Raw genomic sequence first — 12,056 nt, forward strand, 5'->3', positions numbered from 1 at the left:
ACAGGCTAAAAGGGAATTAAAAACAAGGACTGGCATATTTTTGTTATACATACTTGAACACAATATCTCTACCTATACAACTTCATCCAGTCTGAGATAAAAGAAAATCTGGTCTTCTACAAATAGACATGTGTCAAATCCTTTAAAAGGTACTTTTCTATTTCAACAGAGACCAGGATTCAATAAATCCAATTTTCAGAAAACCAGACTTGCATCAAAATAAGTTCCATGTTTGTGGAAGAGAATAAATAGTAAGTGGTACTTTTAGATGAATCAGTTGATCTCCTCTTAGAACTAAGTTTAAAATCAGCCTTTAAAGCTGTTTTCCCTCTGCTGATAAAGATTTCCCTCTCCAAATAAAGATTTTTCTAGATCCTATTTCAGGAAGGAGACAAGAGAGTGGTAAAAGAGCTAATAACTAGTAAAGCTAACTCTCAGTTGGTTGTCAGTATGGTATGTTTTACTGAGCCTTTGGGTTGTAAGGGCTTCTGTGAGGAATAAGGTCCTGCAACGCCGCCTGTCTGTGGACCCAGGGAAAATTATAAAGTTATTATGAAACCAGATCACTAGGGCAAACCGAGAGGCCTTCCTATTCCAACTCACCACAACCAGGCCTGGCTCCAAAGCCTACTCTTTGGCTGTCCCATATTATGGGACAACAGGTCCTAGCTTAATTCTAACTCACTAAGGAAACATTCGAAGACATGTATGTATATGTACGTGTAAGGATCAAATATATTTTTCATCCACTTACAAATGTATATGGTCGTTTGTAATTATTTAAAGTTACTGATAAATTTATATAAATACAGCATCAGTTCATCGAAAATCCTTGGGAGATCAAGGAAATGAAGTTACTTCAGCAGCCAGGATAGTTACGAAAAACCCTGCAGAACAGTATGGAAAAGTACAGCTTCTCACGTGTCCCTCACATACACAAACACTTAGCTCTGAGTCCATTACAACCTTACGTCCCCCCTCAAACTGCTCCCCTCCACCTCACAACTGGGAGAAGTTGATCAACCTCCTAGTTGGTCCCCAAGAGACTCATCTACCTATTATTTTACTCCTCCTGCTTTGATCCCGATCCCGCCCCAGACTAAGGTGGCCCTACTGGCCCCAGGCAGACCACCCCCCCACCCCCCGGCGTGCAAACAGGGAATCTAACCAATTCCCTCCATCCTTAACCAAGTGAGCCATCCCATGATAACAGGCTGTTCACCAACTCTGTGAACTCCGCGGTCCTCCCACCCCCACGTGTCAGCTACCCTCCCCCACATTCCCACACCTCACGATTTAGGCCGAGGGAAGAAAGGGGGCAGTCGAAAGCCTGGCCCCTAAGAGATCAACCCACTGGAATCTGTCCCACTGCAAGTCCCCTCCCACCTTCGGCCCCTATCCCTTCCAGTCCCTTCCTCCCTCCTTCCTTTGAAACCAGGCCCTTGCCTCAGAAACCTCCTCTTCCTCGTCGTCGTCGTCCTCTTCTTCCTCGCTGTTGTTACTGCTGGTGCCGCCGCCGCCACCTCCGCCACCACCGCCGCCTCCACCGCCGCCGCTGTTGTCGCTGTCGCTGCTGCTTTCGCTGCTGCTGGGGGGTCGGCAAGTCCGGTTGCGCTTGGCCTTGTGGTGCTGCTGCTGCGGCGGCTTCTTCTTCAGGAGCAGGTCGCAGACTCGCACCATCCCACGAGGAGACGAGGCCAAGCGAGCTCCGCTGCTGCCGCCAACGCCGCCGCCGACCTCCGCCGCCGCGGGGGGGCCCGCCACAGCCGCCACCGCCGGGGGGCTCCCTTCTCCTTCTGCAGCCGTCGCCGCCGCCACCGGAACCGTCGCCTTCTCCATCCCCAGGGAAAGAGGGAGGGCGCGGACGGGGGAGGGGCGTGGGGGCTACGCTCTACCGCGACTTCGGCCGCACTGGGGCCGACACAGCAATCGGTGCCGCCTCCGCCGCCACCGCCTCGGTCACCTCTACTGCCGCCGCCGCCGCCGCCGCTCCGCCAGCTCTCACCTCGTCTCGCGATACTAAGGGCGGGGAGCCTGACGATGGGAGGAAGGGAGAGGGAGGGAGCAAGGGAAGGGGGGTGAGGCGTAAGAGGGAGACCGGGTGTCGGGAGAACCAGAGGAGAGGAGACTAGAAAGACGCCGGGGAAGTGTGCCTGGGGCAGCTTCCGAGGGGAAACGGCGGGGACAGATGAGGGGGGCGCGATTGCAACCAGAGCGCCCGCGAGCTCCCGGATTTCTTCTCTTTCCTCGCTATTTCCCGCACACACAGCCCTGCAGCCCTCCCTTCTTCCTTCCTGGCTTGTGATTAGAACGCAGCCGCAGGCGGAAGTGCAGTGACGCCATCAGCCGTCGCCTGAGCCGTGGCGCGCGGGTGGCCGAAAGGCGAAAGTGAGATTTCGAGGGCCGGGTGTGGGGCCCCGCGGGCGCGTAGTGCTGCGATGTGTGGGGAGTACGGGGAGGCTGGAGAGGAGCCGGCCCCGGGCAGTGTGAGGTGCGGAAGCGCGGTCCAGACGCTTTGCTGACGGGAGGCCGGTCCGCCAGATCCGGGAGGTGGGGCCTCGTTCTGGACTGCTGTACGTAGTTTTATTCCTGGTCATTTTTTTCCACCGCCAAATCGAGAGATAGAGCTTTGGATCATGAGAGATGGCGTCGTGTTGGGAAAAGAGCCTTCTTTACCTAAGTTTAAGCTTGGCTCCTAGACATCTTCTACCTGAGTTTACACGTGTGTAATATGAAGGCAGTCGATTAGGAGATGTCTAAGATCATTACACCTCAAGTTTCCAAGGGGAGGAAGACACGGGAAGGATGCGTGGTCTGTGCCAGACTTTGTAGACGATTCACTGAATGACCCTGATTTAGCTCTTCCGGCCCTCTTCGATTCAGCTTGGAAGCAAGCATAAATAATGATTGTTGTCTGTATACTTCTCTCGGAAGGAATGTTGTGATGGGGGTTGTGGGTTCATTTTTAGGTGTCTAAAGAAGTTTCAGGACTTTTGAAATGATAGTGGACCATTGAACTCAGAATTATCCCTTTCTGGTCTAGTAGGAGTATAGTGGCATACGGAAAATGAAGCAAACATCAAAGACAGATGTACTGGCACAAGATTAAAAGTATGTCTCAGCTGACATAGTTGCCATTTTAAGACTGCTAAGTTTAGCTGAATATGCCTGGATTTTTTTTTTAGCATTTTTTTTTTCTTTTTAGCATTGGCATACCATATGAAATGTGGGCAGTTGCCAGTACTCTACAGAGTACCATGGCAGAATTGGCAATGACTAAATCAATTCATTCAAACAAAAATTCATCATGTGCCTACTGTGTGCATAATTTGTGGAATCAAAGTCTCTGTTTCCAGGGGCTTTACAGTGTAATAAGTGCTATAGTAAATGTATATACGGAGTGGTAACCATCTGCCTATTCCTCCTCCTCCAGTCGTTGCTGAGTTCCAGTGTAGAACAGAGCACTGCATTGTGTATCTCACCACTACTGATTTAGATTTTATAATTTCAGCTGCATCCCTCTCTCCTACTTTGTATATTCTTCAGCATCTTTTTCTCCCTTTCCACTTGAATACTTTTTGCAATCTTTAAATCCCAGCCCATTTCATTATATGACTTTTAACTTAGAACTTCACAATTTTCCAAGTGCTAGAAATTTCCTGATTGCCTTTTCTCCAGTATCAAGGAATGAGAGGCTCCCTGTTCATATGTGAGATTAACTCTTCATACATATTCTAGTTGCAATACCCCTCTTTCTCATCCATTTATTATCTTTTCTGTTGTCAACCTTCTACAAATTCTGGTTCCTTAGCTAATTTTTCTGTAGCTTTCAATTGTTTCCTTCACAAGCAAACTTTCTTTCTTTAAAAAGTATTCTGTACTCAGGAGGCTGAAGCAGGAGAATCACTTGAACTCGGGAGGCGGAGTTTGCAGTGAGCTGAGATCGTGCTACCGCACTCTAGCTTGGGCGACAGAGCAAGACTCCACCTCAAAAAAAAAAAGTGTCTACATTCAGTGTCTTTTTTGTTTTCTGAAATTGACTTGTCAGCCCTCTGCAGTCTAGTTTCTGTGTCTATCGTACTACCAAAAAATGCTCTCTTTAAAGTAATCTCATTGTTTGGAAGAAAATGAGTTTTTTGCTCTTTAATAGTGAAATGATGATCCTATTTCACTAGTAGGATAAAGTTCAAAACTATTAAAATGGACAAGGCCTGTAAAGTCACTTTCTTTTATTTTTATCTCACTTTTTTTTTTCCCCTTTAGAACCTCTGGCAGGGACTGACTAGCCCATGAAACTTATTTCTTCTTCCCGGGCACACAGCTGAACTAAATTTCACAGCTTTCCTTGTAATTGGTTATAGTCATGTGATGAACTTCTTTTTTTGAGACAGAGTTTAGCGCTTGTTGCTCAGGCTGGAATGCAATGGCACAATCTCAGCTCACTGCAACCTCCACCTCCCGGGTTCAAGCGATTCTCCTGCCTCAGCCTCCCAAGTAGCTGGGATTACAGGCATGTGCCATCACACCCGGCTAATTTTGTATTTTTAGTAGAGACACGGTTTCTCCATGTTGGTCAGGCTGGTCTCGAACTCCCGACCTCAGGTGATTCCCCCACCTCGGCTTCCCAAAGTGCCGGGATTACAGGTGTGAGCCACCGAGCCTGGCCGTGATTAACTTCTAGCCAATGAAATATGAATGGAAATGATGTGCTCATTTTTAGGGTTAATGAAGTCCTCCTATTCTCCCTTACTCTTTCTTCGTCAACTTGATGCCTTTGAGCATGGTGACCTTGAAAACTATATATTGGAGATGCCAAAGCCAGAAAAGAAGAAGAATGAGTGGCCGAAACACTACTTGGAAGAGAGCCACCCCAATTAGAAACACCCCTTTTTGGACTTCTTGTAAGAGAAAAAATTGAGATTTGAGAATTTATATGTATAGGAGCTAGAATGACCATAGCTAGTCCAGAAATTGGTACCAGAAGTGGAGTACTGCTAAGACAATAACCTAAAATATGTTACATCAGCTTAGTTATGATGCAGCAGGTGGTAGAGAATGTGATTTGGAGGCTAGAAAAAGGAGGCCCATGTTTGCAGTGGCAAAGTAATTAGTAAAACTGTCACCTGAAATAATTCAAAATCAGATCACCTATCTGTTTAGATTAGCTCCAGAGGAAATGGTTGAAAAGAGCAAAAGTAATACTATGTGTTGAATTTTATATTTTACTTTTAGTAAGGTTTTACTGAAGAGAGAAACTCAGGAGATACTTTGCAGAAGTGAGAGTGTACAGGACTATTTCTCAGGAAGGGTTGGAAAAGGTGACTTTTATAAGACTTCTAATAAAAAAAAAAAAAAACAAAAAAAAAAACTAGAAGAGGTCTTGAGTATAGTTACCCTTGAGATTAAGTCCTGCAACAAAGATCAGGAAAAGGGTTTGGTCTTTCCATTCAAAGTCATTATTTTAGATGACTTCAAGATAGCTATGATAAAGGCCTAAAGGAACTGGCACAGGAGCAAGGCAGCAAAGCAGTAAATTAGGCTTGATAATTATGTAAGAAAGAACTTTGGGTGTAGTTACCAGAAGCAAATCAATCAGAAGACTACATTTTTAGAGGAATTTTATTAATCATACTAAATCTGGCTCAAATATCATTGTTCGGGTGTTAAAACAGAGGGTAACTGTCCAACCCCAAGCTTGCATAAGTAGAAAAATAGAGCATAAAACCTTAACAGCTCCCCAGTACTCACATAGGATGTGGCCATGGAGAATGATGGACAAAAAAAGAACATTTCAGAAGCTCATATCAGGAGCTGTACAAAAGAATGGACAGGGAGATTCTCCTGAAGACTAGAATTGGGGTCTCTTCAGAACTTTCTTCAGTCTCAAGGAGAAGGGCCGCAAAATGTTTATGCAGTATTTCATCATTATTATACATGAATAGTATTGCTCAGTATCACATTTTTTTTCTGAATGAGAGAATGTATTATAGTTATCTGTCCCTGAGTTACCACTGTATATTGGGTTTGCAGGGATAGGGGGTGACAATGAAGATAATTTGTCTTTTTAGTTCTTAGGTCACATCTGTACCTAATGAAGAGAACTGCACATTTTCTGAAAATCCTAGACTTTGAGCCTGTTCCAGTAACTGGTTAAAACTTTAGATTGTCTCCTTTGGGACAGGGTATGTTCTGTGTGTGGAAAGACAGGTAAAATACATGTTTAGTGATCAGAATAGTAGATTCTTGCAAATGTTAAATTCTTCTTCTGGCCACACAGCTATATTTCCATGCCTCTCTTGCAATTAGGTATATGGGTTAGGTGTGCTAATTAGGTTCTAACCAGTGGAATGTGAGAAGTGATGTGCTCCTATTCCAGCTCTGGCCCATGGAAACATCACATGAGCAATCCAATATATCCCACTCCCCAACAACTTGAGGCAGATGAGTAAATTTGCACTGGAAGCTATGTATTAAAGATGGCAAAGTCACAAGATAGGACTCCTGGTTTCTTGAATCTTCACTTGGAGGAAACTTGCTTCCCAATTAGAGACACTTGTGCTAGAGTTTCCTGACTCTTCACTTGGAGGATACTTGCTTGCCAATTAGGGACACTTGTGCTACAGCTCATATGCATTCTTTTGTGTTAGGCCACTGAGATTTCAGAGTGTGCCCTAATAAAGACCTGTCCCTCTTTCTCCAGATGCAATTGTTCATTACCTAATTCTAATTTTTATACCACAGGAGTGGGCCCACAAATCAGGCTAGCCAAAGTATCCTATCATTCAGCCTTAGTGATTAGTTCAGGAATGGGCAGATTAACAAAACTGAAATTAATCAGAGAGAGTCTCATCATTTGGGCTAGCACTATCAAGAAAAAGGCACCTGCTTCTGGAATACGCAAAAAAAAAAAAAAAAAAACACAAGCTACATCTGGCCTTTGGTCATCATGTAGTGTGAACCTGCCTAAGAATGAAATCATTACAGGAAAACAGAGGCAGTCTCAATGATACTGCAGAAGGGGAAGATATCCCATGAACTGAGAAATATTTCCTGGGTTTCTACTCAAGATTGAAATTCCAAGAGGTAAGGGATAGATACTGCCAGGAAGACTTGCGAATTCAAAAAAAGGGAGCTCTCTGAGACTAGAGTCACATCCTGACATGGCTCTTCTCCAATGTGCTGGAGTCCTCAGAATCTGCTGGTCTTGATTCACTGATGGGGGCCACCAGTGTCCCCTTAGTGTCCGGACAGAAACATACTGTACCTTGGTTTTAGAAAGTAGATTGGCAGGCATCTTTCCTCATTCCCATCAAGGAGTTGGTACCTGCCACAGTGTATTGTAAATTATTTTCGCTGTTCCTCTAGAGCTGCTACAAAGTGCTAGGGAAGGAAAGCTCCTAAAGCAGCCTGTCATCATGAAGGCCAAATTATGTAGCAGAAGAGCTTGGAAAAAGATTAAGGCGGTGTTGGGGAGGACCTATGTCCTGGTGGCTTGAAGCCACAGGGAAAGAGGTTCACTAAATGCCAACAAATGCTAAAAAATAAACAAAACAGGGGGCCAGTGGCTTGTGCTCTGCTTTCCACCTGAAAGTTTGCCCAACATAAGCAATTATAATCAAGTAGAAATTGAAGCATATGTTTAAGCAGAGAGGACCAGGTAACATTGATAACCACTGTCCTCCCAGCCAGTGCCTTAATTAGACTTTCATGAGTTTTCACACATATTATTACAATAGTCAATCTCCCTGCCTCTGATCCTATTATACTCTATCCTCCACATTGACACCTGAGTTACTTCTCTACCTTGTAAAAACAATTTATTTCTGAGTACAAAAACAATACATGTTCGTTGTAAAATACTAAGAAAATACAAAAAGGCACACATACCAGAACATGTAATTCTGTCATCTAGAGAGATCCACTGTTGACATTTTAGTACAAACCTTTACACAGTTGTTTTCTGTGTGTATTTTTAAATAAGAATGCCACTGTTGTATTTAGCATGCTTTTTAAAATTTTTTATTTATTTTTATTTTTCAATCCACCAGTAAGATATCCTGGAGCATGCTTTTTTTTTTTTTTTTTAAACTTAGTATATGTGAGCATTTTCTCATGGAACTAAATGCCCTCTACGATATTATATATAGTTAATATATCAATTTACTTAAGACAGGTGTTGCAAACTGGCAGCCCATAGCCAAATGTGATATATGAACATGCTATATACTTTGTCATCACAGCATTTCAAAGTTGTTTGACTTTTGAATGCCTTTATGCCATTCATGCCGTCTTCAATTCTCTACAGTTTCCGTAAATTCCTATTATGCCCAGTCCTTATTCACTCATGTCACCTATCTTTTTTTGTTGTTATTGTTTCTGTGTGGGCTTTTAAGAAATTTTTGGCATTTGAGTTGAAAACAGCAATTTAGCCAGAATAAGCATGGATGTTCATTCACTTAGTATTTGTTGCCTACCTGCTACATACCAGGCACTGGGTTAGGTGAGAAAATGGTTAGCAAAACAAACACGGTCCTTTATATCTTGAAGCTTATGGTCTAGTGTGAGAGACACACAAATGAAATAACTGCTGCAAGGGAAACCGGAGCTAGAAACTTTTGTTTTGTTTTGGGGCTTCCCTGAGGAAGTAATATGTGAACAGAGATCTATAGTAGGAAATAGGCCAAAAAGCAGAGAAGAATCTTCCTAGCCAAAGGAGTGTATATGCAAAAGGCCTAAAAAAGGAGGTATCAAACTGTGCCAAAAGAGCTGAAACACCGAAAGTGAGAATGTTTGCAAGATGAGGTTGGAGAAGTAAGCGGAAGACAGATGATTCAGGGCCTGTGGACCATGCTAAGGGTTTTGAGATAAATGTTGATAAAGAATCTACCCTAGTCTTCTTTTCCTTAGGGAAACATCCTTCTCTTTTTAATCACTCCTTATATGACATGATTTCGAAATTCCCTTCACCCTCTTACTACCCTTCTCTAGCATTAATAATTTTCTTAGTCCACTCCTCTGGAACCAGAGCCCAGTAAAAAGTTAAGCTGAAGGCTGGGGATGGCAGTCTAGCACAAATAGTAATTAACTACTGGGCACATTAGTAGAACAGAGCTGCTACCTAAATAAATCCATTTAAAGTCAACTAAATGTTATTTGGGTAATATGTCCCTCATGTTAAATTTGCCCAAATATATATCTCACCTCTTAAAATTTGTTTAGTTTAAACTTAAAATTAGTATTGTTTTTCTGCATGTACTCCTAGGTTGGGTAAAGAAGGGAACAAGGGAATGGGGAAACCTAGAGATTCCTGGATAACAGAGAAAGACAGCCTGAGAATAAAAGTATGCAAAAGATAATCCACAACAAAATAATGCACTTAACTCTTGTTACTAAACAAATAAGCTACCCACATTTTAGTTTTGTGTTTTGTTTTATGTTTGTCAGTTTAGCAATTTTTGTCACTCTTTGGAAGACTTAGAGTGGTTATTGCATAGAACACTCCTACACAGAGATTTGCAAGTTTCTGAATTTTGTACTTTCAAATTGAAAATTAGGAGAAACATTTTCAAGGTTCATATTCAGACCAAGTTAGTATATTAACAACTAATAACAATATTAAAAGTTAGAACAATTCCTTTCTTCTATCTTTCTCAGGACAAATCGAGTTTATTAGAAAACTAGGGAGTGATCTGGTGAAACTGGAAAGAATCCAAGGAGTTCCAGGGAAATCTTTCATTCATTCATTTATAGATTATTCCACAAATGTTTATTAAATATCTATGGTATTTATACAGCACCTACAGTACTATTTAGGGTATAGCTTACAAACTGCTTAACTCTGAATATCTTTTGTGCAAGGAATAAGTAGTATAATAGTCCCTTGAAATACAGGAATTCACCTAGAGATCTTCTCAAATCCTCAAATGTGCACATGTTTTATATCATGTAACTTAACCCAGAAAATAAAGCATAAGCAAACTGATATTTTTACACAGCAATGAATTTTGAAAGCAGGCAGAGCTTCTAGTCTCATATAAGGGGCTTAGAACTTACCACTGCATCCTAATAACAAGTAAAAAGCTGAACAAACAAAAATGAACAACTCTTCTTAAATTCATCAGAAATGAGGACACAAGGAAAACTGCTGCCCTTAAAATTGGAGAAACAGATAGGAAGATACAGGGAATCATAACCAGAGCAGAAACCTATGAGCAGAAACCTCTGGGAACCAGTGCTGGGGTAGGAAAACCTGAACTGTAATTGATGAATGCTGAAGGCTCACTGTGGACAAGCCTGAGAGTCAAAAACCCCAGGGAAACCCAGTCATAGAGGAGCCCTCATACCTTTGTGAACTATACTTCCAGTAGGACTAGTGTAGTATACTCACAAAGGTGAACTCACAGTGACTATCAGAAAAATCCCCTCATGCTTCTGGCTGGGGGATGGGAAAGCAACCATTTTGAAATATTGCAGAGGATTCTGTTCTTAACAAACTGGCTGCAGCAGAAACTTTTTTCTTTTTTTTTTTTTTTGGTTGGGCAAGGAGAAACTTTTTTACTAGAGCCTAACCCAGTGGGGTTTTATCAAAGCCTAACTGATTTGGGGGAAGGAAAATATCCAGCTCCAGTTGGCTCTAGCCTTCCATGTGGGGAAGGGAAATACACCACTCTAGTCCCCTTTAGCAATTCTGTCCATCCTAAGAGGGAGAAACAACTCAAAAAAAAAAAACTGCTGAAGTTTACCGTGCAGGGGTATAGGCTTACCAAAAGTCTGAGACCTAATCATAGGACTACAGAATGCTTCCACTCCCTGCCACCTTACTTAAGGCTTATTTACTGTAGTTCCTTTTACTCAACACATAATAGTCACCTTTCAACAAAAAAATTACAAGACATATTTGTAAGGCGAAAAAGTGATTTTCAGTTTGAAGAGAATAAGCATCATAACCAGAGTCAAATATGGTAAGAATGTTGTGATTATTAAACCAGTAATTAAAAACAAACAGAACTCTTTTTATATGATAAGGGCTTTACAGAAAAGTAGACAACATGCAGGAACAAATGGATAATGTAAGCAGAGAGATGGAAATTATAAAAAAAAAAAAAATGCTAGATATCAAAAACCCTGTAACATAAATGAAGAATGCTTTTTGATGGGCTTACTGGTACACTTGGACTTGATTAAGGAAAGAATCCCTGAGCTTAAGGATATGACAATAGAAACTTCCCAAACAGAAAAGCATGAAGAAGCCAGGTGCGGTGGCTCACGCCTGTAATCCCAGCACTTTGGGAGGCCGAGGCCAGCAGATCACCTGAGGTCAGGAGTTCGAGAGAGCCTGGTCAACATGGTGAAACCCCGTCTCTACTAAAAATACAAAAATTAGCCGGGCATGATGGCATACTCCTATAATCCCAGCAACTCAGAAGTGAGGCTGAGGCAGGAGAATTACTTGAACCCAGGAGGCGAAGGTTGCAGTGAGCCAAGATTGTGCGATTGCACTCCAGCCTGGGCAACAGAGTGGAGACTCCGTCTCCAAAAAAAAAAAAAGAAAAGCGTGGAGAAAAAAGACCAGAGGGTGTGGTGCGGGGGGAAGAGAAGGCAGAACAGAGTATTTAAGAACTGTGGGACAACTACAAAAGGTGTAGATGCACATAGTAGGGATATCAGAAGGAGAAGAAATCCTTGATGGAACAGAAGAAATATTTGAGGCAATAATGACAGAATTTCCCCCAAATTAATGTCAGACACCAAACCACAGATCCAAAAAGCTCAGAGAACAGCAAGCAGGACAAATGCATATATATATATATATATATATATATATATATATATATATATACACACACACACACACACACACATGCAAATATTCAAATTTCAGAAAATCAAAAATAAAAATATTATTATGTAAGCAGAATATATATGGAAACAAATCAAAAGATACAAAAAGAAAAGAAAAATATTCTGATAAAAAGCCAGAGGAAAAAACACTTTATCTGTAAAGGGGCAAAGATAAGAATTACATCTGACATCTCCTCAGAAACCATGAAATTAAG

General features: G+C 42.0%; 1 protein-coding gene, 1 long non-coding RNA gene and 1 other non-coding gene across 6 annotated transcripts in view; 2 read left to right on the forward strand and 1 right to left on the reverse strand.

Moving 5' to 3' along the window:
* The window catches only part of ANKRD17 (ankyrin repeat domain 17), a 182,717-nt gene extending 180,425 nt beyond the window's left edge, over positions 1-2,292 (reverse strand). For 2 of the 4 annotated variants that reach the window (XM_003265726.3, XM_030818978.1), the window contains exon 1: positions 1,447-2,292. In XM_003265726.3, coding sequence (XP_003265774.1) covers positions 1,447-1,839 — 393 coding nt within the window. In that variant the 5' untranslated portion in view covers positions 1,840-2,292. The remainder of the gene's footprint in view (positions 1-1,446) is intronic. The other 2 variants (XM_003265727.2, XM_030818976.1) reach the window with 1 other exon arrangement.
* Positions 2,293-2,360: 68 nt separating this feature from the next.
* Positions 2,361-12,056, forward strand: part of LOC115836701 — a 104,295-nt gene continuing 94,599 nt past the window's right edge. The window contains exon 1 of the long non-coding RNA XR_004031719.1: positions 2,361-2,573. This is a non-coding gene — a long non-coding RNA (uncharacterized LOC115836701). The remainder of the gene's footprint in view (positions 2,574-12,056) is intronic.
* LOC115836816 lies at positions 7,136-7,259 on the forward strand. The gene has a single exon (XR_004031825.1). It is a non-coding gene; the product is annotated as a small nucleolar RNA SNORA3/SNORA45 family (small nucleolar RNA).

The sequence above is a fragment of the Nomascus leucogenys genome, chromosome 9 (genome assembly GCF_006542625.1).
Source record: "Nomascus leucogenys isolate Asia chromosome 9, Asia_NLE_v1, whole genome shotgun sequence".
In the NCBI taxonomy this organism is placed as follows: Eukaryota; Metazoa; Chordata; class Mammalia; order Primates; family Hylobatidae; genus Nomascus; species Nomascus leucogenys.